The sequence below is a fragment of the Vulpes vulpes genome, chromosome 8 (assembly GCF_048418805.1).
Source record: "Vulpes vulpes isolate BD-2025 chromosome 8, VulVul3, whole genome shotgun sequence".
NCBI classification, from domain to species: domain Eukaryota; kingdom Metazoa; phylum Chordata; class Mammalia; order Carnivora; family Canidae; genus Vulpes; species Vulpes vulpes.
The window spans coordinates 44,026,525-44,052,866 of NC_132787.1; the positions used below are offsets into that span (position 1 = coordinate 44,026,525).

General features: G+C 42.6%; 1 protein-coding gene across 11 annotated transcripts in view; it reads left to right on the forward strand.

Moving 5' to 3' along the window:
* Positions 1 to 26,342, forward strand: part of CACNA1C (calcium voltage-gated channel subunit alpha1 C) — a 648,720-nt gene that overhangs the window by 493,323 nt on the left and 129,055 nt on the right. For all 11 annotated transcript variants that reach the window (XM_072766363.1, XM_072766357.1, XM_072766353.1 and 8 more), the window contains exons 11-13: positions 2,228 to 2,254; positions 10,658 to 10,818; positions 11,730 to 11,955. In XM_072766363.1, coding sequence (XP_072622464.1) covers positions 2,228 to 2,254; positions 10,658 to 10,818; positions 11,730 to 11,955 — 414 coding nt within the window. The remainder of the gene's footprint in view (positions 1 to 2,227; positions 2,255 to 10,657; positions 10,819 to 11,729; positions 11,956 to 26,342) is intronic.

Genomic DNA, 26,342 nt, shown 5'->3' on the forward strand with positions numbered 1-26,342 from the left:
GAACAATGGGGTCCCTCTGTTTTCATGAAGTGGGGTCCTACAGTTGACTCCCACCTCTATAAAGTAGTATGGAGGAATCCAGACACTTGGGCTTTACAGAGTTCTAACTTCAGCTCTCCATGAGCTGGGGTTTCCCTGTTCTCCAGACACTTGCCACTTGAGCAATACCCTCTCTTTCTTAAGTAGGGGTGCTTAAGTAATGTACTTAAAGGGGGATGAACATTTCTGACCTAGTGAGCCTAAAATCATGCTCACAATCTCCTGAGATTAGCAACAACAACAAAATCAGTCTTCGAGTGTCGTGTCAAGGGTTATACATCAGGACTTGAAACTACATGGAAAAGAAAGTTCTGCCCCATTTCCTCCTCTTTAGAATATGCCAGAATGCCAAGGAAGGTCCCATAACTCATGACTATGCTGGAACTAGGATCAGGACCTCATTTCCAAAAGCCATCTCAGTTCTGATCCCCCTCTATCCATGTCCCAGAGTCATTTCTCTGGGAGATATGATTTTAGATTGTGAGAACCCACTTTTGCTTATGACCCACTTGGCCTGAGAGGAAAGAGGACATAGTCTGCATTAAAGGACACCCCAGAAAGGATCACTGAGACATTTCTGAGAGAAGGCCTAGGGCTGGGCAGGCTCTGTAGACAGAGTCACGAGACTAAAGGCCATGGTCATCCACTTTGGTTCATGCCTAACAAGAAAGAGAGTCAACTGTCTGTCTAAAAGTAAGCCTAGTGAAGACCCTAAAGGTCCCCAGGCTCAGCATGGCCCTGCTGGGGAAGAGAGGACCCCAATTCCCCATCAACCAATTAGCATCTGGAAAACATTTGTTTCCCCCATTAAACTGTAGCTCTAAATAAAAATGCTACTCTTGGCTCCTGCCCCCCCACACACACACACGCTTTGTTAGCGTGTGATTAAACACTCCAGCCCTAGCAGGCAGTCTTGGGGATAGGAAAAGGTTATTAGCTAACGGTTCGAAGCAGTAAAGGCACTTGGCTAGGATTCTCAGTGCCCCAGAGATATAATTATCTCATGCACGATGGCTTTGCCACCTGTCACATCTTCTAGTTTAATTTTTTTTTAATAAAAAATAATGAGAGGGGTTGTTTTCTTGCCATGTGACAAGAGCTCACTTTGTGCTGAGCTGGAACAACACAGGCTCACAGCAGTTGCCTCCTGAACTCCTGCTCCTGTTTTCACTCTGCATCTTTGTCTCCCTACTGGTGTCTCCATCACTTTCTTCATCTCTAACTTGCCTTATGCATCCCTCTGTGTGTCCATCTGAGCGTGGGTGCTCCACCTGCAGTCTCTCCTGTTCACTCCCTGAACACCAAAGCCTTTTCTGACACATTGCCTTCAATTGTTTTGTCTCAAGTACTTACATTCCCTACCCCTCCCCTTCTTCCCTCTCTCTCACCCCTTCTCTCTCTCTCTCTCTCTCTCCTCTTTCTCTTCTCCCAGCCTCTTCCTCTTCCTAGTTTTCCCTGGACCCTCTGACATGAACTCAGCAGCCTCGGGGCCTCTCTGGAGCATCTACCTTTCCAGTGCACCTCTTTCCCCACGCCATAACCCTTTCAGTCACGCCTGCCCTGTGCTTTTGCCCAGAATTCCTCCACATCTTCAAGGCTGCACATGACTGTCAGCACCCTTTGTTTCTGTCAGGACCTATGGCTGTTCATTTAGGCCCAGTTACAGCCTTCAGGCCAGGACTATAGTGGCCTCTCAGTTCCAAGTTGGCTCCTTTTGCTTATCTTTACCTCATACCCCAGCATTGGCCAGGCTCCTGTTCTGACAGCAGTGGGGTCTGTGATGACATGTTCTTCCCTGTGGCCTTCCTCTCCTCCATGGCTCTTGTCAAAGTGTAGCTTTCCCAACACATGGCCTAACCTGACTTCATGGGACCTGCTGTGCAGATGCTGTGTGCCACATGGTGCCCTGCCTCTCTAGAGACCATTGGTTCCACTTAGAAAATAACAGATTTGTAGACTTGTCAGCTGGGCCTGCCCCTAGTTTCAATGTTCATACACATAAATACACCAAGATATGCTCACAAATAGAGTTCTCTCTCCAGAGTTGTTCTGCTTCACTCCACACATCCATCCGGCACCCATTTTTAGTCGCCTAGGGCCATCAAACTTCTCTGGGATTGCTGGACGTCTTTTAAATGGAAGAAAATGTGTATGTGTCACTTGATAATGTCTGGTTTTTCTCTTTCAGCCACCGGATTTCTAAATCAAAGTTCAGGTGAGTAAAATGCATGTTCTTTCTTACTGCACACTAGCTGTCTCCCAGGCTACACTTTTGGGTAGCCCAAGGTAACACCTTCTAAGGAGGAAACTGCTCTCTTTTGTATAACTACCAAGAAAAGGCTTTTAGATCAGATCCTGCATATAATTCAGGTGTTGTTATCTGTTGCGTTTTCTTTGCTGGTCTTTTTGGAAAGCACCATCCCTGAGAGGTTGTGAGACCTACTGTGTCTTATAAGATGAAGTCCAGTTAAAATAAATATAATGTGGACACTTGCTACTGTTCTTGCCTACTTCATGTTTATGGAACAGTAAGAAAGGAACATTAAGGATTATGGATAGCACATAGGATCATGACACTATTCTGCTTCTGCATCTTCCACGGGACCCATGGTCTTCAGCCTCTGGTCTACATTTCCAGCCTCACCTCCTGACCTCCCCTTCACATATTCTTTGTTCCAACCACATGGAACTTCTTGCAGTCACCAGAACGTTCCCTGTCCTCTCAGATATCAAGGCCTTTCCATGTAACCCTTCTTCTACCTGAATCATTGTGTCCACATGTCTTCATCTGGAGAATTCAGGTTTTCGTTAAGAACCTCAAATATTACTGCACCTACACCTTCTGCGAACTCTACAGGGAAATTGCTCGCCTCTTTTCATTCCTTTAGTGCTTTTCTCACACCTCTGTCAGAGCACTTAGCATACTATACTCCAATTATTGCCTCACAGGCTTCAATAGTCTCTGCATGCCTCAGACAGATTCCTAGAGAGCCTAGCTAAGTGCCTGTCCAGGGGCTGTCCATACATATATGTTGAATGGATTAATGAATGGATTTGTGAGTGGAGATGTGAATTTTCCCCCACAAAGCTTGTACGTGCCAAAAATGCTGGTTGTTTATATTTTGTAATTGATCTAATCTTGCTCCCTAGCCTCACCTACTGTGTAGCAGGAGCATAAATAACACTAAATTTTAGTCCAGCTGGGTAAATGGAACCCAATGCTATGTATTATAAATAGTCCCTGAAGGTAAAATGTTCAGTCTCTCATATTTCCACTTCTTCAGCTTTTCTCCAGGATGGAGTCTGGATGCATGGGGACAGGGAACTTCAAGATCCTGGGAAGTCAACAGGGCTTGGTGAAGGGTGCTCTTCTGAGTCTTCTGCCTCTCTACTATTTGATAATTAGTCTGAGCTTCTCTCTGAACTGGTCCTTACTGGGATACAGCAGCCCGTCTAGTTTGGATATGCACCCCTATAGTATCCGTGGCCCCCATATTTGCATTTAATATTGAAATCTCCACCTCAGCTGTCTGACCTCTAAGCTCTGTCAGTCCACTGACTTCAGCATCTCCACACCTCATCTGAGTGCATGGATACTTCCAGGTCCTTCACACTTCATGAACAAGCTACAGGGAGCACAGAGCACTGTGGTAGGCTCACCTACCTATCTGCCTCCTGCTACTGTATCTGTACCAGCCTAGATAGAGCTCTGAGCCAAAGGCTGACATTCTCCCAAGAGCCTACAGGTCCCACCCACCATATTACATTCAGTGGAGGCTAACCCACTAGCCTCAGTGTCTCTGGGCCTCCCCCATTACTCTCTGGGTATTTCTAAAGCAACCCTCTGTAACCTCTGAGACTTGGCACCCAGGACTGAGAATTAAGTGAGTACTCTGGTATCTGACTTTCACCTCTATTTTTGATACCTTCTTTCTCCCATAATTCAATGGAATTGAAAAATGTAGGCCTTTCTCCCCTTCCCCTTTCTCTCAAGCCAAAACCTCCTTAATTAAAAAATCTAGGGTCAAGTCTACCAGACCTACCCCTTATTACATGAAAAAGAATTCTAGAGGTATAAAAAATCCTTTCTTTCTTGATAATGCTTGGATTTTACTGCTTTATCTCTGGCATCTGGAGAAGTGGCTAATAGATAATGAGGACTGAACTAATATTTGCTGAATGAATGAATGAATGAATGAATGGTCTTGCCTCAGTAAGAGAATAGGCTTACACCGACTCAAACAAAGTATCTAATTTGACAACCAAAGCTGAGAAAGCACTTTGTGTTCCTGACAGTTATAAAGCCTCCACACAAAATGAGTAGAGGGATATAAAAATCCCTTTGAAAAAATTTCTAGGGATGCCTGGGTGACTCAGTGGTTGATCGTATGCCTTCGGCTCAGGGCATGATCTTGGAGTCCTGGGATCGAGTCCCACATCGGGCTCCCTGCATGGAGCCTGCATCTCCCTCTGCCTGTGTCTCTGCCTCTGTGTGTGTGTGTGTCTCTCATGAATGAATAAATAAATAAATAAATAAATAAATAAATAAATAAATAAGTCTTTTTAAAAAAATAAAACCTTTCCAAAATATCATTCTCATTATATGCAAATGAATGAATCATAAATGAACAAATGAATGAGTGAACAAATAGATTAACATGATCTGAAGGACTGGAAGAGAAACAACATCTTTATACACATTCTTTCTAGTGAGAGATTGCCCAGAAAATACTGGGAACATTCTTCTATCCAGTTACTTATGGTATAATCCATGCTTTTGACAAAAGAGAAGAACAGCAGCCCCCCCTAAACCTTGAGATTCTTTGCTAAGCTTCGAGACTCAGCCCCACCTGCTGTTTACTTAACCTCCTGTATTCCAGCCATTAGATCTCTGGGAAAGGTTTCTCCCTCTACTGCTACTATTCAAGATACAACAGAAATACAGAAAAAAGATTCTGTATTCCCAAAAGGCATACTACCAGTAGTATGGCACTATTATTCAACCCATTTTCAGATGAAGATACTGAGGCTGGGAGAGGCTGAGGGTCACCCCCATCTGGCCAAGTCAGAACCCATACGTAGGTCCTGTATTGCTAATCACCATGCTAGCTTAGTGAAAGATTCTGCCCAAGAATACTAAACCCTGTTTCTGCTCAGCTATTATATCTTAGGCATAGGCCCATAGCTCTACAGCAGTGCTGTTGAATAGAAGTATAATTGAGCTGCATTAGCACTTTTTAAATTTTTCTAGAAGTAAGATTAAAAAGTAAAAAAAAATAAACCAACAGGTGAAATTAATCTCAATTTATTTAACCCAATGCATCTAAAAAATGATCACTGCAGTATGTAAATATAAAAATTATTAATGAGATTTTTTTGTACTAAGTCTTTGAAATCCAATGTGTATTTTACACTTACTACATGTCTCAGTTTGGGCTTGCCAATTTCAAGTGCTCAAGAGCCACATGTGGCTTATAGCTACTATACCAGACAGTATGGCCCTAAAAGGTCTGAGCAGATAGCAATTGATGGCCCTCTAAGATGCTACATCCCACTGAGGGTGTATGTTTAAAAAATATCAAAGGCTGGCAATGGATTGAAAATTCCATAAAAATTATCAAAGTAGACCTAGAGCTGTTTCTGTCTGCTGCGAAGGTTTCCACTACAGATGCAAGAAGAATGTGTCCTCATACTTTCTGCCTGTCTGTGTCAGGCACGATTGAAAAGCACAGTAGCATAGAGGGAAAAATGGAGAGAGAATGTTTGCAACTCATAAATAACCTTATAAGCAGTGAAGAGCCTGTTTTACTCTAGAAAAGATTCTAAAATTTGAGTTAAAAAAATTAAAGTATCTTGATCATTTTCTCAGTTTAACAATGACAAGATAATTTGAGTTTCCAGCCAGCCTATTTTGCAATACTGAATGATACAAAGTCCCAGCTTATTTAAAAGAAATTCTAGAAGAGAGACTATAGGGGAAATTCAGCAAATTAATTGACATAATATTAGGGCAGTATTAGGGTATTCTTTTAATAACCCAAGTCTCCACATGGAGGAATCAGTCAAAATAAGGATTTTGCAACACATGGGGCTCACTGTTAGGAATAGGATTTAAAGAGCTAAGAAATAAATGATTTAGAAAGTCTTGTGCAACTTGCAGGGATTAATCAGATAACCTGCTGGAGTTTCCAGATCTTGACTTTACAGAAGTGAACGCCGTAGGGTTCTAAAATTTGGGAGGATTGTCTTGCCCCATCTCCAGTGAAATGAGCAGCCGGGACAAGGCATATATCCAAATTTGTCTACTCTCTGATAGTCCATTCTAAGTTACGTATAGTATATAAAAGAGTTTAATCGTTTTTCCATGTTGCTTGTTCTCAGTTAAAGAAGATACAGAAACTTATTCTGGCCACTAGAAAGAGCTGAAAGTGTCCACTATTTTGATGTTGTCTGCTCTTCTAGATGCCTGTACAAAATTATGTGCCCAGCAAACTCTTTTTGGAGTGATGCCCTTTCTTCACCCTCACCTTCATCCCTGGGTCACAAGAGCTCCACAGCTCTCAAGCCTTGTCTTCAGCAAGAAGGCAAGAAAATCTGCATAGAGTTTGTCTCTGCTGTTCTCCCAGCCTGTCAGTCAAATATGCCTACCATGTACGATGGACTGCACTAAGTACTGTGGCTCTATATCAAAGTGCAAGACACAGTCCCTTCCCCTCAAGAGTCTTATGATCTCACTGGAGAGGCAAGAACCAAACAGTAAAACATAGCTGACAATATGGGGAAATGGGAAGCCACTTCCTGTGTGTGACCTTTGTTGGCTTCTCCACCACTGGCTGGGAGGCCTTTTGGTGTGCTCCTATGGCACCTCTGCAAAGATCATCATGGTACTAAGTACACTCTTTGATTGCCCACATGACTGTTACGCAGAAAAAGGCTGTATCTATTGCATTGGCTGACGAATATCTTGTACCTATCCCAGGATAGGTATTTGATAAATATTTCTTTAACGTATGCCTAAAATGAGTAATGCAGAAATTCTGAGAAATGAGAAATGCAGGAATTCTGAGCCTGGAATGACTAGAAAAGTTTACAATGGAGAGGCTGGGACTTGAGCTTAGCCCCTAAGAATGGGCAGGACATAGAAAGGGGAGGTCCTGCAGTTGTGGGGACAGTCCAAGTAGGTAGAAAGGCAAGAGCAGGGTCCATAATTAGGAATTGGTAAGGTGGATCCCAGGGTGAGTTGAGCAGAAATTTCCCATGGGACTGCATCGATATAGAATTTTGAAGAAATAGATTAGGCACATTCATATCCACCCTTCTGTCCTATGTCTACATGTGGGAACTTCTATTTCTAAAGTAAAATGACTTTTCTAGTTAATATGAAGGAAACATGAATAACGAGCAAATTTTTCCTCCCTATTTTATCATTTAATTTCTATATCCTCCATGCATATGTAAACACACAAATAAATTTACACATTCTAATAAATCATTACATTTATTATACCGTAGGAAGAGTTGCCAGGAAACCAGTTGTCAAGCAAAGCTATATTTTGAAGAGTGGGAGGTGTATAATTATCTTTAAATACTTTCTCTGGATAGTAATTACCCCCACCCCCACCCAGCCCAAAAATGTGACTCCCCTGAATGGCTGTGCACAGGAACAGCACATTTGACAGCTACTACCCTGTCTCTGACAGCCACTCCTTCAGGGAGTCAGGCAGTTCCAGACCCATCGGACAGGCCTGGCCACGTGACACCCCAGATCCCAAATTTGAGAAAAGAGTAGCTTAATCAAGTTCACAGTACTAACCTGACTCCAAGTCCGTTTCTACTTATTGTAAAAGAATGCACACTTGATTCCTTTGGACTCCAAATAACAATTATCCGTGATTCCTCTCACATAAGATTATATCTATTTAAAACACCCTTTGAAACTACAATGTAAGCTATTTAAAGTCAGATAGAGTTTGTCCTGAAATTTCATTTTTCAGGGAGAAAATAGTCATACAAAATTTCTCTATAGTATTAATAACCACAATGACAGGAAAGCAGTGTCCTGCCCTGGCAAGATAGGACTCCTCACTACCAAGACCTGGCAAATTCCAGGGGAGGCTGAGGACTGCCTAGGACCCCTTGTCCCATCCTTTGCCCCTCTCTTCACCTTCCCCCATCCTCACTCTTACCCATGGTGGTATGTCTGGTGGAGGAAAACCTCCTATGCATTTGGAAACCTTAATTTTCTGACCCTGATACATTTCTTCTCTATGTAGTGAATTAACCCCACATAGCAGGTAAGTGTCCCTGTCCCTGATAAGTTCCAGCTTCTCCATAGCATAGCACTCACTGGAGATGGCATTCGAGCACTTCAGTGAGTTAGGGTCAGATCAGAATATTATTTGATTAATTCTTTTTTCCGTCCCTGTTCTGCAAGCCAAAAGCTAAGTTCTCCCTGCTGTTCCAAGGAAACTGTTTTCTTCTTAGATGTACTGCTCACGTTTCTAATCTCATAATAGATGTTAACAAAGATTTGGTAACAGGATTTTCCACAGATAGTAGGTAGAAAATATAGATAAAGTCAAGTGATCTGGAAAGACAATTCTGGGGGTGAGTGGGGTCTGCATTTCTGGAAACCTAAAATAGACTTGAATATAGATACTCGTGGACTGTTGCTCTGAGAAGCTGCTTTGTTCCTCCCCCTGCCTTCTTTATTACCCAAACAGGGGCTCTGCCTTCCAACTGCCTGCTGGGTCTCTTTACATACATGACCACAGGCCTACTTCCTGAGCTGAGTGCCCCTCCTTTCTCCTCATAGCAACCTCCCTGCCCAGAGCACTGCTTCTCCTTGTCTGTACCTAAATTGGTTAGAGGAGCTCTTCCAAATTGCCTCAGCTAGAAATTTTAGCTGTCCCTTCCGTACCTTTCTCTCTTACCCTCTACATCCAGTCAAGCTCAAAGTCCTATTGATTCTGCCTCCAAAATGACACTGCCGACTCAGTGTCCTCTTTTCCATTAATAAGACTACTGCTGGGATCCCTGGGTGGCGCAGCGGTTTGGCGCCTGCCTTTGGCCCAGGGCGCGATCCTGGAGACCCGGAATCGAGTCCCACATCGGGCTCCCGGTGCATGGAGCCTGCTTCTCCCTCTGCCTGTGTCTCTGCCTCTCTCTCTCTATGTGTGTGTGTGACTATCATAAATAAATAAATAATTTTAAAAAAATAAGGCTACTGCTTCATCATCTCCAGTTCAGATGGCAGAAAGAGCATTTCTCATACTTCCCCTGATCTAAACATTGTTTTGTTGGTTGCTTGGCTTTCTAAAATCAAATCCCATCAGTCTCTTTTTGGAAATCCTCAGCTTGGCCTCTGTGGTCTCCCTCCCAAGCACCTCTCCAGCGTCCCCTTCTTTCTCTCCTTTATTGCTACTGTCAGTATTAAATGTTTGGTCAATGGAATTACCAAACATAGATATGTAGTTTTTACTGTATCTAAATAGGATGAAATTAGGGACAAGCTATAAACTCTTCCATCATAGAATCTTAAAATGTGAGTGACTCCTTGGGATCATCTAGCTTAATGGTTCTCAACCATAGTTACAGATTAGAACCACCTGGGGAGCTTTAAAAACTACCCAGCTTCCAGAGAATCAGATTTAGTTGGTTTGGAGTTGGAGCCTAGGTACTGGTGAGGGCTTATGGGTTTTTTTAAGCTTCCCCCCAGTAATTTTATGTACAGCCAGTTTTGAGAATCACTGACATAAATCCCTAACCAAGAGACCAAAGCAATATTATATGGACCATGGCCAAGCTTCCAAGGGGCCGTGTGCTGCATGAACTTATATATAGAGATGTGTGTATGTGTGGGTATGCTCATTTTTTCTGAACAAAGGAAGTAACCATTCATGAGATTCTCAAAATGTTCTATAATGCCATAAAAGCAAAGAACCTCTGATCCAGATTTATCCATTATACTTTATAGATAGATAGCATCTGGGCAAGAGACTGGACTGGGGGGAGAAAACCAAGTTTGGCTCTGCCACTGTGTGGTAACAATCAAGTTACTCAACCTCTGTGGTCCTTAGTTTTCTCATCCTCAAAATCAGGGTAACATCTGCTTTTCAGGGTTATTTAAAGAATTAAAGAGAAGACATGAGAAATGTCTAGTACAATAACAAGCATGGATGAGGTTTCATGAATGATATACATTAGTAGTCCTACTACTACCATCACTACAAATAATGCTCTTTATTTGTACAATACAATTTTGAATAATGTCATTATTATAAAATAAAAATACACATTAATACCAGATGCATTTATATGGTATTTTATCAATCCCCACAACAACCCTGTGAGCTTGGCCCTATTCCTATTTTATAAATGGAAGAACCAAAGCTTAGAAGGGTCGGGACCACACACCCCCAAAACCACATAAGTAAGCAGAGCCCAGTTAACCTGACAGGAAGCTTATCTCCTCGCTACCAGATTGCACCGCTCTGCTGAGGCCAGGTCCATTAAGGGGAGAAAGGAAACCATGATGGTGCCTTTCAGATTGGAAAAACACTGAATTTCACAGCCACCTCTGCCTCCTTCTTTCCTTCTCTCCTTGCTCCTTTTCCAGCCGCTACTGGCGCCGGTGGAATCGGTTCTGCAGAAGAAAGTGTCGTGCTGCAGTCAAGTCTAATGTCTTCTACTGGCTTGTGATCTTCCTGGTGTTTCTCAACACACTCACCATCGCCTCAGAACACTACAATCAGCCCCACTGGCTCACAGAGGTCCAAGGTGAGAGGCTATCCCTGGCACTATCCTGCTTTACTCTTGCTAACTCAGCCCTAAATCCTAGGGAGGAAATAGTGACAGGCACAAAGTTGATGGGAACACCACCAGTGGCTGTGACTCTTTGCAGGCACCATGCTGGGGACACGAAGGGCCTGACAGCTTGCCAGCCCCATAAAATGCACAACTTCATTGTAAACCGATGTGGCTCATCTGGCTGGACCCACACAGTCTGCCTTTCCCAACAGTCACTGCCTGTCCCAACATTCACTGCTGGTGACAAGGACACATGCTGCCTCTCATTTGGCCATCTCGAGCCCTTGGCTGCCAACTTCCCAGATTGGATTTTCAGTACTTCAGGCCTTACTATATAGTCTTCAGGTAGGCCTGCCAGAACACGTGTGGATGAGGTGAGCAAAAAGCCAGGAAAGAGGACTGTCATGGCCTGAGCATGAGGAGCTGTTCTCGATGGGCAGTTAATACCCACCACCCTCCCCTGGACCCCTAGCCAGTGCCTCAGCTCCACTCCCAGGGAGTCAAGCAGATCCGGGTGCTGGTGGGCCTCCCAGTGTAGAGGGTGAACTACTAAGGGTCTGGCTCCCCCTTTTGGCTGATTGATTTGGGCAGATTACTCACCTCTCAGAACCTCACTCCTCATCTCTGAAAAAGTGGCTGGGAAGAATAAAGATTAGCACACAAACCCTTGATGCGTAGTAGATCAGGTTTACTGTGATTATAACTAGATACCCCTTTCCTGTCAGTTTGACCCCAATTGTTCTGTTCTGGCAACAACACAGGGGAGAGGTGTCCTGGCTGGAAAGGGAGATGGTGATAATTACTGTTTCCTTTCTCCTCCTCTGTGCCTCCCTCCTCTCACTCCCATGTTGGGATCCTGCCCCCTTGCCTGAACCCACCAGACACGGCCAACAAGGCACTACTGGCCCTTTTTACGGCAGAGATGCTGCTGAAGATGTATAGCCTGGGCCTGCAGGCCTACTTTGTGTCCCTCTTCAACCGCTTCGACTGCTTCATCGTGTGTGGGGGCATCCTGGAGACCATCCTGGTGGAGACCAAGATCATGTCTCCCTTGGGCATCTCTGTGCTGAGATGTGTCCGGCTCCTACGGATATTTAAAATCACAAGGTATTTGGTTTTCATGTCCCTTGGGACCTGGGACTCGGGGAGAAGTTCTTCCAGAAGGCAAGAAAGGCAGAAAGGCCTGGGTGGGAGAGTAGCTGTTATTTCTTAAAAGGTCTGTTCTTGCCTCATATATGATGGAGGGGAATTTTTCTTCATTTAGATGGCATATCATTTAGAAATTCCTTTGGCTGCTAATACCAGAGGAAACTCAGTGGCATAAGCAAACTCGGGATTTGTTATATAAATGAAGTGCAGAGGTGGGAAACGCAGGTAGCTTCAAGAAGTCATCAGGGACCCAGTCCCCTTCTGTCCTTTGCTTTGACAGCCTTAGGGCTGCCCTCCACTTCCAGGGTTATTAGGTGGCTTCCAGAGATTGAGCCATCATGTTTGAAAGCAGGGAGAAGGCAGGGAGAAAAGAAAGGGTGAGGGACCCAAAGGGGCACCCACCCTGGCTAGTCAGCCCCTTTCAGAGCTCTTGCAGAGATTTCTCCAAAGGTTCTGTTCTTGTGGCCATCCCAGCTATTAGAGAGAATGAACAATGTGGTCCTTTTGCTGTGCATGTGCTGCCGAAAATGCAGTCAGGGTTCCTTAACTGGAGAAAGATGATGGCTATTGTGCCACAGATGGCTCTCACCCCTCCTTCTACACGTTCACCCCCTCTCCATCTGCCTGTACATCCCCCCACCCAAAGACTGTAGCCTCCCCAACTCTCCAGGTCAAGCCATGATTCTCATGAAGAGGACAGGCACAGGCGGGGGTATGGGGGTGGGCAGCATGCTCCAGGACAGTAATTTTCAACTATGTTGAGACCCATTTGGGGTGGTGAAATCAATTGATTGGATCACAACCATCATTTTTCATCAGCTTTATTAAGATTACTATGTAATCCACCCCTTTAAAGTGTACAGTTCAGTTTTTTTCTATATATTCAGAGTTTTGCAACCATTACCACAATTTAGTTTTAGAACATTTTCATCACCCCAAAAGAAACCCATACCCACTCATCAATTACCCCACCTTCCTTCCAAGTGGCAACTACTAATTTATTTTCTATCTCTATAGATTTGCTTATTCTTGGCAATTCCTATCAATGAAATCATGCAGTATGTGATGTTTTATGACTGGGCTTCTTTCACTTAGTATATTGATTTCATGATTCATCCATGTTATGGCATGTGTCAGTACTTTATTCCTGTTTATGGCTTAATAATATTCCATTGTGTGGATATACATTGAATTTGTTTATTCATTCATCAGTTGATGGACATCTGGTTTATCCTACCTTTTGGCTACTATGATTAATGCTGCTATGAACATCCATATTCAAGTTTTTGTACTGTTGTACATTTTCATTTCTCTTGGATATATACCTAAGAATGGAATTCCTAAATCATTTGATAACTCTACATTTAAGATTTTGAGGAATTGTTTTCCAAATTGTTTTTTGAAGAGACTATACCATTTTGCATTCTCACTAGTAATGTATACAGGCTCCAATTTCTTCACATTCTCATTTTGCATGAAAGAATTAAATAGAATAGGAAAATATCAGAAGGCCTCACATGGTCATAAGCAGTGTTTCAGAAAAATCTTTGGGACATATGTCTCAGTTGCAGCGTAATAGGTATTTCTCACTATGGGTTGTGGTCAACCTTGAAGGGACATGTTAGAAACATGTTGTAGAGAGGGGGCTCAAACTCTGCTCCCCAGAGGTACAAGCTTCCTCTATAAGAGTCTCTGCTTTGGGAGCCCAGCTGGTAATAGGGACACTGAAACCATCAATTGGATTGTGTTGGGGATAAAAGAGGATGGGGTTGGTACCTTTCATTCAAAGACCCAGAAGTAACCACACCCTGCTCAGTGTGTTCTGAATTCAGCTGCGTGAGTGTCAGGGCTTGCAAAGCCACCCTTGGTTTGCTGTTCTGTTCTTGGCTCTCTCAGTGATGCATATACTCAGTGATGCATATACTCATTCCTGTGGTGTTGTCGAGGGTCAGGGGTCAGTGCCAGGCCCAGGGACACTGAACAGCCAGAGGGTTTATTATTAATCTAATTATTATCATTGTTGTTATTTGGAGGAAGGAGAGTAGAAGCTCTGAGAGTCGCTGAAAGAAAATCTAAGACAGAATAAAATGAGCTGGCAAATGTTGGGATGGGAAGAATACGTGCTATGGCAAGTCAGGAACAGGAGAGAGTCCCCGGGGAAGAAGGTTTAATGTTACAGGATGGATTCCAAGAACATGCAGAATTTAACCCCATGTGTTTAACACTTCTCACCCTAGAAAAAGCTCTTTCTGAATGCCCTGAATATCGTGACATTACAGAAAACCCTTAGTTTGTAGTAAAAGTAGTAGAAATATAATAACAATTATTATTAACATGCATCAGGACTTTATCATCTGTAAGACAGGGTCAGAGCAGGGCACTATTATCATTATTCCTATTTTACAGATGAGGAAAGTGTGATTTAGAGACTTAAGTCACTTTCCCAGGCCACAGAAACTGCTCAGGGGTGAAGCTGGGATTAAATAGCAGATCTGTCTGACATCAGGTTCTGTGCTCCTAACCATGACCGTGAACTGTGGAGTTGACTGCTAAACTGTCTTGCCATCTTCGTCTCAGAGACGCGACTTAAAGAATTTTTACAAGTTGGTTCTTGATGTTAGGTCTTCTCTGATTCTGCTTGCTCCTTCTTGGGTCTCGTGAAAGCTATTCTTCACTTGCAGTTTTCAGTGCCCCCTAAATAATTCTCAAAAGTCTGTGTGTTTGGAAATTTGTTTTTGCTTTTGTTTTTTAGATTCCTATAGAAAAGAATTCTTGTTCCTAGATATTGTCATAGCATCTTGAAGAGATTTGACAGTCATTCTACTTCCAATCAATAATTTATCTATATCTAAGCTGAAACTATTGCCAAGAAGTCATTTTTTAAAATCTGTCTTGGCAGAGAGTGTCCTGTAGTTCCTTCACAAGAAAGATTGGTGGTATTTTCAGGTCTCTATAAAGTCTATAAACAGAACAATTTAATTATCTAATTGGAAGTTCCTTTGGCAAAGGCCATCATATTCCTGTTTGAAAGCCTTTGACCCCTCTGGGGGCTTTTGGAAAACAACATAGAGTCTATAACTATGTGGGGAATCCCATGCCCCTCTGAACCTTGTCTCAAATATACTCTGGTAACCAAGAAAATACCTAAGATAGGGGGTGGGAGTAGACATCATGGTTCCTCAAGATGGGTCATCTGTGCATGGTCCTGCCATCAAGAAAGCATATTTCTCTCTCTTCTTTTTAAACCTTTTGGAGAATATTTTATGATATCTCAATATTTGTATATTAATAAGCATTTTTACAATGCATTCTGAACCAGTGATTTTGATTCTCAAACTTAGTTGGACTCATTAAGAGAACTCATGAAGGACCCACACTACTAGAGATTTTGACCAGCAACTTCCAGACAGTTCCATGCTAGTAGTTCAATCACTTCACCTTGAGAACCCTTGCCTAATTTCCTGCTGCTGCCCTTTGTCCTCTTCCCTGCCTTAAAATATGGACTTTCATATATCATTGGAAATCTTGATTCTTTCATCTACACTCTACATTGTAGCCCCTTACCATGTTAAGATTGTACTTTTTGAGAATTCTTGACTGGAGAAACGTATAATGATAAAGAGCTACTAGGAATTCAGCAAAGTTTTTAAATTAATTTTATTAATTCCTATACACCTGTGCACATTTGAAAAGTAGTAATTTATACACAAGACAGGCTATTTATTTAGAATGCTGTAATGCTTGGTGTATATATGGATTCATGAATCCCTTCCTATAATTTCAAGTTTCCTTTCCTCACCTCACCATAGGTCCTGACCTGTGGTCTGAGTTTAGAATACTAACCTAGACCTAGAGTCTTCCACCATGATGTCAAAACACAATAGTATGTCCAGAGCAGTTGAACAGTGTGTAGCAAGTATTTTGTTATTATAGGAGCTGCAATACCAAAGTTTTTGAGCAGTTTCTTTTCCAAAAAAAAATAAATAAATACAAGTAAATTCAATATTGTTCCTGTGACACCCTCACCTTTGGCCATTTGCATTCCCAAATGCTTTTATGAACGAGCAAGAATGGTCTGGACTTCCCACTCTTTATGCTCCCTGAAGTCTTCAGTATATTACAAATATGAATATGATATGTGATGAAAGTGAATAATTAACATGCTTATTTTTTTGAGTGTTTTGTCAAAATCTGAGAATGCTTTCAAGAGTATACTATGTGAAATTTTGGAATAAGTGTGCTTAGCAACAGCCATCTTCCTGTTTATGTTTTTGCCTTAGTTGCTGATAGAGGTCTCCGTGTCAACGAGGTATTAGATTTCTATTCATTAAATAACATGTATCAAATGTGTATGTATTATGATTCAGAGGAGATATAGGACATTTTAATTTTTAATTCTTATCACCTAGAAACTCAGAATCTAACCATGACAATAAAGTGTATACATTCATCTATTTAAAAAAAAAAAGAGTATACTATGTGTATGAATGCCACCCATCCTATGTCTCATTAAAAAAAAAAAAAAAAAAAGGAAGACTGGGAACCTTGTACTCTACTGTAAATCAGTTAATTCCTAAGTGTTGATAATATTAGGAGTGATAAATTATGGAATAGAGAAGGCATGATTCCTGCCTCAGTGAGAACAGAGAGGCATCCACATTGCCAAAATCTTTGTCATCTTTGGGTACGTTACCCATGACAGTGGACCTTCCAGCCACATGGTAGATTGAGTTCTTTCTCCTGATTTGAGGTTTGGGAGCTCTTGAATGTTACCAGTTTTTAATATCAAGTATGTGTACATTCTGTGGGGAGGAAGAAAGACCTCAGACTAAATTTGGATGTGATTCCAATCTACTAATCACATCTCATTTTTTATACAGTTGGTTTTTAAATGCACTAAAATCCCTCCAGCCCTTGCTTTTTCTCTCTTAAACCTTAAATCCCTTTCTTTCTCCTACTGCTCCTCCCCTGTGGCTCTCTTCCCAGGCCCTGAAATGTGAGTTTGGGCTGACTCAGCACAGACAGATTTACTGGTGAATCACGATCACATATGGGCTCCATAGAGCCCCAAGGTGAGAGCCTTTTACAAATTCCCCAGGCTCTAAATGTCTCCATTTCAATTGCCAGTCTGGCCATGAGCATCTGATCCAATCCTACACCACCCCCATCCTCCCCACTCTAGCCCTCTAAGGGCACCATGAAGGTTCTGAGCTCCTTAAAGACCATTATTAAAGAGATATGTTTAGCATCTGCCCAGTTTCCAGGCCAGGGTCTATGGAGAAGGCAGCTCAGACTCAAGAGCCTGCTCACTGACGTTAGCATGAAGGGTGGTTATTCTCTGGGATGGTGACTAGCTCGTATCATCTACTGGGGATTAAGAAGACACAGGTGAGGATGACTTGAATGTGCTCCTTCCTTAACCCTGACACATTTGATACAGGGGCTCACTAGCAGAACTGAGTAGCTCTGCGGTCCAGGAGCTCACAGGAGGTCAAGACCAGACAGCCTTGCCAGTATGACCAGGTTACATTACCCCAGGAGGTTCCTTTCTCAATGTGGCCAAGACCTCTGATACAAACAGAGAAGACAAGACCTTTGAACTTGTTATCCAAGGCAGGCTTTGACTCTAAAGTAAAACACATAAAATGTGCATTCTCTTAGGATGGAAAGAGCAGAGGTAGGTATCAGCAGGAAGTAAATTGATAGATTTGGCCTTGTGCCCCTGGCTATTCCAGACCCTATTATAAAATTCTGTTTGGCTCTTCCTGGATGAGCATATGCCTAATTCAGCCTCCCATCACACTAATTCCTCCAGGATCTATTGTGCCTTACAGAAACAGGGGCCAACTTTACTGAAGGATTAGTCCTTGTACACCAACCTCATATGTCTCTGAGGCTGGCACAGGGAGAGGTGAGGGCAAGGCTGAGCTTCCTCCCTGAATGAGCCTACTGTGCTTCCCCCAAGTATCTCATATGACCTGCATTCTTCCACCCTCCCTCAGGAATGATGTGCAGAAGCCTCATACCACATAGATTCACCACATGAAATTTGCTTTATAAATACTCTACCAACAATAGATCACTGCCACCAAAACTGAAAGGAATTTTGTTGGGGTAGGGGGTGGTTTATCCCTCAGGACGAGAAGAGTTGGGACAGGTATAAATTTAGTTATGAACCTCTTTAGAACAGAAAGGAAGTAGGCTGAAGCATTTACAAAGCACCCTAAAGCTATTGGTACTGTTATTTTGAAGATCTTTTATTTATAGCAGGCTCAATGATCTGCTCCATACCTAGACTGTAAAGGACCCAGCCCTGAGCTATTTGAAGCAAAGATTCACAGGATGAAAATTCCAGTTCAAGCAAGGCTTAGGTCACTTTCTGTCATTGAGGATGAGGGAGAAAGAAGTCCATAGGGCCCAAACAGACTTAGAGCAGAAAGAATGATAGAGATACAGGATGCCTGAGCAGGCGATGGTCACTTAAGCCAAGAGAGGCAGAGGGAAAAGGTAACCAAAGTGAAGCCATAGCCAACAAGTGAGGGATTTTAGGTAACAAAGAAATAGCTTGGGTAAGAAACCCCTCACATGCTCTCTACTTTTTAGAGGGAACAGTGGGCCGAGTTGGATAGGGGATGGGGAGAGCAAAGACCTCTTTGGAGAGAATGATTCAGAGCCACAGGAGAATTGAAAAGTTGATCTCAAGGATGACCATGGCCAGTGAAGTGTCAGAGAGTGGTGGGATAGGGGGAGGGGAGTCTCAAAAGCTGGGTATATACATATAGGGGTGCGAATCCCCAAATATAGAATGGAGACTTCTGTAGATGTGGATGCATGTGTGCACTGAAGACAATGTATTTCGTTTTCCTGTTTCTCTATGAGGCCCAAGACATTACTGTTCTGCTGCTGCTCACTTTTCTCCAAAGCTTTTCTTTCTTTTTTTTTTTTTTTTTGTGAGTGTGCTTCATGGTTTTAATTGATTAGGATAAAAGCCTCAGTTGATTGCTAATATGTGGTTAACCCTTTTAGTTTTTATGTCTAGAAGCTAATATATCTAAAAAGGAGAGTGATTCTGGGACCTGAGGCATCATCTGATCTTCACGCCATAACAGTAACAACCACCAACAATCAGATTGACGTTATGGAGGAGAGTGCTTCAGGACCTGCAGGGCTGCCAACATTTCATTTAAATGCTATTTCATGTCACCCTGTTCAGAGGCTGCCACCTGTCACCTACAAATTTCATCGATATCAGTGGTAATGAGGCCCCTAACTCTATCTCCTGCTATCAGCCAAGGCATGTCAGGCTCCAAATTCCAGCTCTTCTCTGAACCCTAATAATGCTCTTTGCCACAACATCAATACAACAATCCCTTTGTCTCAGTCCTTTAGAGAGCACATAAAACATTTCCAAGCATGTGCACATTAGGGATGGATACCGTCTGTTCAACAAGCTGTATACCTCTTATAATGCTAGGCCACTGGCACCAGCTTTCCTACCTTAATTCTGCTTCAAAGGAACAAAAAGTACAGGTGTCAAGCCAGCCACAGAGCAACATCCACCTTGCCCCATTTAACATGAGAAGTTGAAGGAAACAGAGTAAACAGCCATTTGTTTGTCTTCCCTGTGTCTTAACTGTGTGACTGGTCTCAATGCAGTATCTTTTCTGCCTGGGTGTTTTTCACCCAGGGAGGAGGAGGGCTGATGTCTGTGTACCTGGGTGCAGTTTGTCTCTTCAAGACTAGTTTAAGCCCTCAAACCCACAGGCATTGGTTTTGAGCCACCAGGATGGGAGTTCTTCCACAAGGGAAACACATGTTCACAGAGCTCTTGGGGAAATCCTAGTGCAAGGGTCTCAAAGCCAGAACAACCATGTTTTCTGTAGGGTAACTGATACATAATCACTTTTTTTGTTGTGAAAGTTTAATTGACATATAACATATTAGTTTCAGGTGTTCATAATGATTCCATATTTGTGTACATTACACAATGGTCACCACAAAAAAATCTCGTTAACATCTGTCACCATATATAATTCCAAATTTGTGTGTGTGTGTGTGTGTGTGAGATGAGTACTTTTAAAATTTACTCTTGGCAGCTTTCAAATATGCAATACAGTATTATTAACTATAGTCATCATGCTGTACATGACATCCCAGGACTTATTTATAACTGCATGTTTGTACCTTTTGACCCCCTTCACCCATTTTGTACACATCCCCAACCCCCCCGTCTCTGGCAACCATCTATCTATTCCCTTGATACATAATAGTTTGACTTAGGCAGTGTTACAGTCAGGAACCTCAAAAACTCTGCCTGTGAATTTAAAGAAGCTATAGGAAAAGAAATGGTATGGAAGAGGTGCAAATAGCCTCTCCTTGCTTTCAGGCAAAGTATGTTTGACTTAAGTATGTGTGTGAGAGATCCCACCACCAACCCACCCCTGCTCTCACCACACACATACACACAGGAGTGCCTGAGTAACCCATGTCCCCTTGTTTTTCCCTCCAGTAAGTATAAATATGTCATATTCATAGTAAGATTCATTCACTCAACAAAATATTCATTAATCACCCCCTTTACTAGGCACTGTTGTAAGCACTGAGAATATGAACAAAGTAGGTGAGCTCCCTTCTCCTGTGAGCCTTATATTCTGGAGGCAAGTGGTGATGAGTATATTAAAAGCAGGAATGGGGATATAATTGGTCAGGGAGGACCCGCTGTGGTGAGGGGACATTTGAGCAGAGCCCTGCAGGGACCGAAGAAGCAAGCCACACACAGTTCTGGAGGAGACTTCTGCAGACAGCAGAAAGACAGGTACCAGGGCAGGAGTATGCATGGAGGCTGAGGGGACAGCCCAGGACCACTGAGCTAGAGCTAAAGAGTAGGGAGATGGGAGGGGATATGGTCATTGAGGCAGTAAAGGCTGATCCTGCATGGTCTAACAGGACTTGAAGTTGTGTTAAGACTTGATGTGACTTACAGTTATTTTTTTTTTATTTTTTTAAAGATTATTTATTTATTTATTCATGAGGGACAGAGAGAGAGAGACAGAAGCAGAGGGAGAAGCAGGCTCCATGCAGGGAGCCCGACGTTGGGCTCAACCCCTGGTCTCCAGGATCACGCCCTGGGCTGAAGGCAGCGCTAAACCGCTGAGCCACCCAGGCTGCCCTGACTTACAGTTTATAAGGGCCTCCTGCTGCAGGGGTATGGAGTACATAGATGGTTATTTACTTCCCATCACATGGCATGTCAGGAAGTATGTAATATAAGTTTGTCTTGTTTTTGGTGATTCTAAGTGTAGAAACTTGGTTAAGGGAGTGTCTGCCAGATTTCTCCACTGTTAAGGTACTCTTTCTCTTTGTGATTAATAAGTAATCTATGGAGTCATACTTTGAGAGTGTATGAATACCCTACTCGCCAATGATGTTTCACCTTATGGTTTTAGTGTCTGTGATAATCTTTACCTGAATTAGTTGCTGCTGCAAAAGGGTAATCTTCTAATTCATTCATTAATTCATATTATTCATTTGATATATTCTGTAAAGGAAGACTCTCCCTCCTTTTTTAAGTATCAGTGGATTTAGATGGTTTTTTCAATGTGTTATAATTCATTGCTAATAATTAAAAAAAAAAGGCATGGTGCATTTAAGGGCCTTTCACCTGAGATGTGTGTAACATGGAGAGTCTGCATGGAGCAAATGTCGAAGCAGGGCAGTCCATCAGGTGGCAGAAATCCAGCTAGAAGATTGCTGGCTCAGCTGGTGACAGAGTAGTGGGAAGTGACCAGAGTCAGGCTTCACCTGTTGATGTGGGGGGCGAAAGATACATGAAGGGTGACTGCAAGGGTTATGTCTTGAGCCAGAAACTACAATTGTCACTTATTAAGTGATAAGATGGGGTAAGAGTTCTGTCCTTCCACAAGTCTCATGTTCTGAGCCCACCACTGGTTGACCAAGAGAAACACAGACTTTCCCTGGATATCTTGAGAGACATAGGGAAGCATAAGAAGAGTCCTCACTTTTAATCAAATCCTCCACCCCACTGCCAACCCCTCCGACCATTAGAGCCCTCACCCCTGCTCCACTGCCAGCCCCTCTTGGTACTCACTATCTGCCATCTGTCATGCCCCGCATTTCCAAAGAGGTCTCTTCCATTGGTGACTCATTTTGTTTCTCTACCATGGCCTCCATATTCCCAAGAACCCCTGGTGTTCTGAGGAGCTCCTCCCACATCCCCTTCCCTCTCTGCCTCCTGGCTGCTCCACCCCACTAAACCTCTGTCCAGTCTGGGGCCTCCCTGTCTGCCTCCCTATAGGGTCCCTGTGGCTGCCAGACACCTCTGAACCTCAGTCGTGAGCCTGGTTTGAGTTATCTCCCTCATGTCCATGCACCTCATGAAAATTAAGGCTTCCAACTTCTATGGCCATAAAGACTTTCCCAGAATATTCCATGACAGTTGAACACAGAGAAGATCTCTAGAGGGTTCTGTGACCTTAACCCATGTGCTGACCCTCTCCCCTCTGATAGAACTGGAAATTCTCATTATAAATATGCCCTAAAGTTATTGATTCCTAAATACCAGCCTACTGACAAGTGTTGGAGGGGTTGCATGAAAATTACTCAAACCCCAATGCCAAAGATTATAATTTCATAGTTGTAAAGTGAGGCATGGCAATCAGTACTTCGAATATGACCAAAATCCTAGGCAGTTTCCTCTCCAGCCAGGGATGCAAACACTGCTTCAAGTATAAGAGGGGCAGGTATTCTATCCCCAGAGAGGTTCTCTTCTTGCTTTAAGCAGAACAAGTATTACCACCTCTAGCCTATTGAGGCACCAGGCAGTCTATCACACATATTGGGTGAGGACAAAGATGGAGAGAATGGAAGAATGAAACTTCTGTCCTCAAGAATTCAGGGCCATTGTAAATGGGATTGACTCCTTAATTTCTCTTTCTTCAGTCTCATTGTTAGTGTATAGAAATGCCACTGACTTCTGGGCATTGATTTTGTATCCTGCCACACTGCCAAATTGCTGTATGAGTTCTAGCAATCTTGGGGTGGAGGCTTTTGGGTTTTCTATGTAGAGTATCATGTCATCGGCGAAGAGGGAGAGTTTGACTTCTTCTTCGCCAATTTGAATGCACCCAAAAGCATAAGATACCTAGGAATAAACCTAACCAAAGAGGTAAAGGATCTATACCCTGAAAACTACAGAACACTTCTGAAAGAAATTGAGGAAGACACAAAGAGATGGAAAAATATTCCATGCTCATGGATTGGCAGAATTAATATTGTGAAAATGTCAGTGTTACCCAGGGCAATGTACACGTTTAATGCAATCCCTATCAAAATACTGGACTTTCTTCAGAGAGTTAGAACAAATTATTTTAAGATTTGTGTGGAATCAGAAAAGACCCTGAATAGCCAGGGGAATTTTATAAAAGAAAACCATAGCTGGGGGCATCACAATGCCAGATTTCAGGTTGTACTACAAAGCTGTGATCATCAAGACAGTGTGGTCCTGGCACAAAAACAGACACATAGATCAATGGAACAGAATAGAGAATCCAGAAGATCAATGGAACAGAATAGAGAATCCCTCAACTTTATGGTCAACTAATATTCGACAAAGGAGGAAAGACTATCCACTGGAAGAAAGACAGTCTCTTCAATAAATGGTGCTGGGAAAATTGGACATCCACATGCAGAAGAATGAAACTAGACCACTCTCTTGCACCAGACACAAAGATAAACTCAAAATGGATGAAAGATCTAAATGTGAGACAAGATTCCATCAAAATCCTAGAGGAGAACACAGGCAACACCCTTTTTGAACTCAGCCACAGTAACTTCTTGCAAGATACATCTACGAAGACAAAAGAAACAAAAGCAAAACTGAGCTATTGGGACTTCATCAAGATAAGAAGCTTTTGCACAGCAAAGGATACAGTCAACAAAACTAAAAACCTACAGAATGGGAGAAGATATTTGCAAATGACTTATCAGATAAAGGGCTAGTTTCCAAGATCTATAAAGAACTTATTAAACTCAACACCAAAGAAACAAACAATCCAATCATGAAATGGGCAAAAGACATGAAGAGAAATCTCACAGAGGAAGACATAGACATGGCCAACAAGCACATGAGAAAATGCTCCTCATCACTTTCCATCAGGGAAATACAAATCAAAACCACAATGAGATACCACCTCACACCAGTGAGAATGGGGAAAATTAACAAGGCAGGAAACCACGAATGTTGGAGAGGATGTGGAGAAAAGGGAACCCTCTTACACTGTTGGTGGGAATGTGAACTGGTGCAGCCACTCTGGAAAACTGTGTGGAGGTTCCTCAAAGAGTTAAAAATAAATCTGCCCAAGACCCAGCAATTGCACTGTTGGGGATTTACCCCAAAGATACAGATGCAATGAGACACCGGGACACCTGCACCCCAATGTTTCTAGCAGCAATGTCCACAATAGCCAAACTGTGGAAGGAGCTTCGGTGTCCATCGAAAGATGAATGGATAAAGAAGATGTGGTTTATGTATACAATGGAATATTCCTCAGCCATTAGAAACAACAAATACCCACCATTTGCTTTGACGTGGATGGAACTGGCGGGTATTATGCTGAGTGAAGTAAGTCAATCGGAGAAGGACAAACATTATATGGTCTCATTCATTTGGGGAATATAAATAATAGTGAAAGGGAATAGAGGGGAAGGGAGAAGAAATGGGTAGGAAATATCAGAAAGGGAGACAGAACATGAAGACTCCTAACTCTAGGAAACGAACTAGGGGTGGTGGAAGGGGAGGAGGGCCGGGTGTTGGGTGACTGGGTGGCGGGCATTGAGGGGGCACTTGATGGGATGAGCACTGGTTGTATGTTGGCAAATTGAACACCAATAAAAAATAAATTTATTATTTAAAAAAAAGAACTCAGAGCCTATTTGGGTAAGACAAGACTGTCACAAATGAAAAACACTGAAGAGCATTTATAGAACAGATACAAATAAACATATTAATATTCTGCAAACAGAGGAAGTGTGGCAGACAAAATAGAGGCAGGGAAAAGTTGAATTTGTGAAGGAGAAGGGAGCATTAAAGACTTCAGGCTGGGAAGAAGTTCACATTTACATCCAAACGGTTGGCCCATATGCTTCTTTCAACTAATATGGAACTATTCTCTGGAGAGAAGTACTGAGGCTGAGGTGCAGCTGTGAGACTATAATGGGAATGATTTGCATGTCACCCTGTTAAGTGGCAAAAAAACAATTCACTGTATATATTAGTAATAAGCTGGGAATGCCTGAAGTGGAGGAGGTAAAGATCGTGACCTGGAAGGCAGACAGGCCAAAGGTGGAGCTAAGAAAGTAAGACTTCTCTGTTGTTGTACCTGCTGCAGTAGGAAGCTGTGTTCCTTTGGCTATGGTGCATTGTGTTTCCTTTACCCAAGACACATCCAGCAGCCATTAGCAGCCCACACCTCTCCCCTATTCCAAGAGGAAGGGATTTTTCCTAGGCTATAATAGAGAACCTCTGTATTTACAGTGGAGAAAGGGTCTGTGATTATAAGGACTAGGGGCTTCCTCTCCAAGGAACCCCACCAATGGCCCACCTCTGCCCGGGAAGACCTCTCTACTTTACTCACAGACTCCCACCCTGTGGGTGAGATGGGTTTCCTGCAACCCAGGATTTCCCAGACTTGCCTGCTTAGCAGAATCATCTCGGATGCTTGTTAAAAATATAGATTTCTGGGCCCCAAACTACAACTATTAAATCAGAATCTCCAGAAGAGAGGCTTTTTTAAAAACCAATTCTTTGGACAGCAGGGTAAATCTGGGAAAACTCACTAAGGCTTGTACCCTCTCTTACCCATGGGTGACCAGTTGCTGCTTGGGCTGAGAGCAGCATTCTTGGGGAAAAAATAATTTTAATGTGTTTTTCTGTCTAAAGACCAATAGCGATAACAGTAATTACTAACCTTTATCAACTGTGTGCCAGGCACTATAGTAGGGTGGTTTTTTTTAAGAGTAGGAATTATATTTTTTCAGTTTTTTTGAGAAATAATTGCCACACATCACTGTATGAACCTAAAGCATACAGCAGGTTTGATTTACATATATTATGAAAAGATTGCCACAATAGGTTTAGTTAACATCCATTGTCTTATATAAATATAATAAAAAGAAAAGGAAAAAATCCTTTTTCTTGATGAAAACTCTTAGGATCTGCTGTTAATATAATGGAGCTGTGATAACTATAGCCATCATACTGTAATTACATCACTATGACCTATTTATCTTCTAACTGGAATTTTGTACCTTTTGACACTCTCATCCAA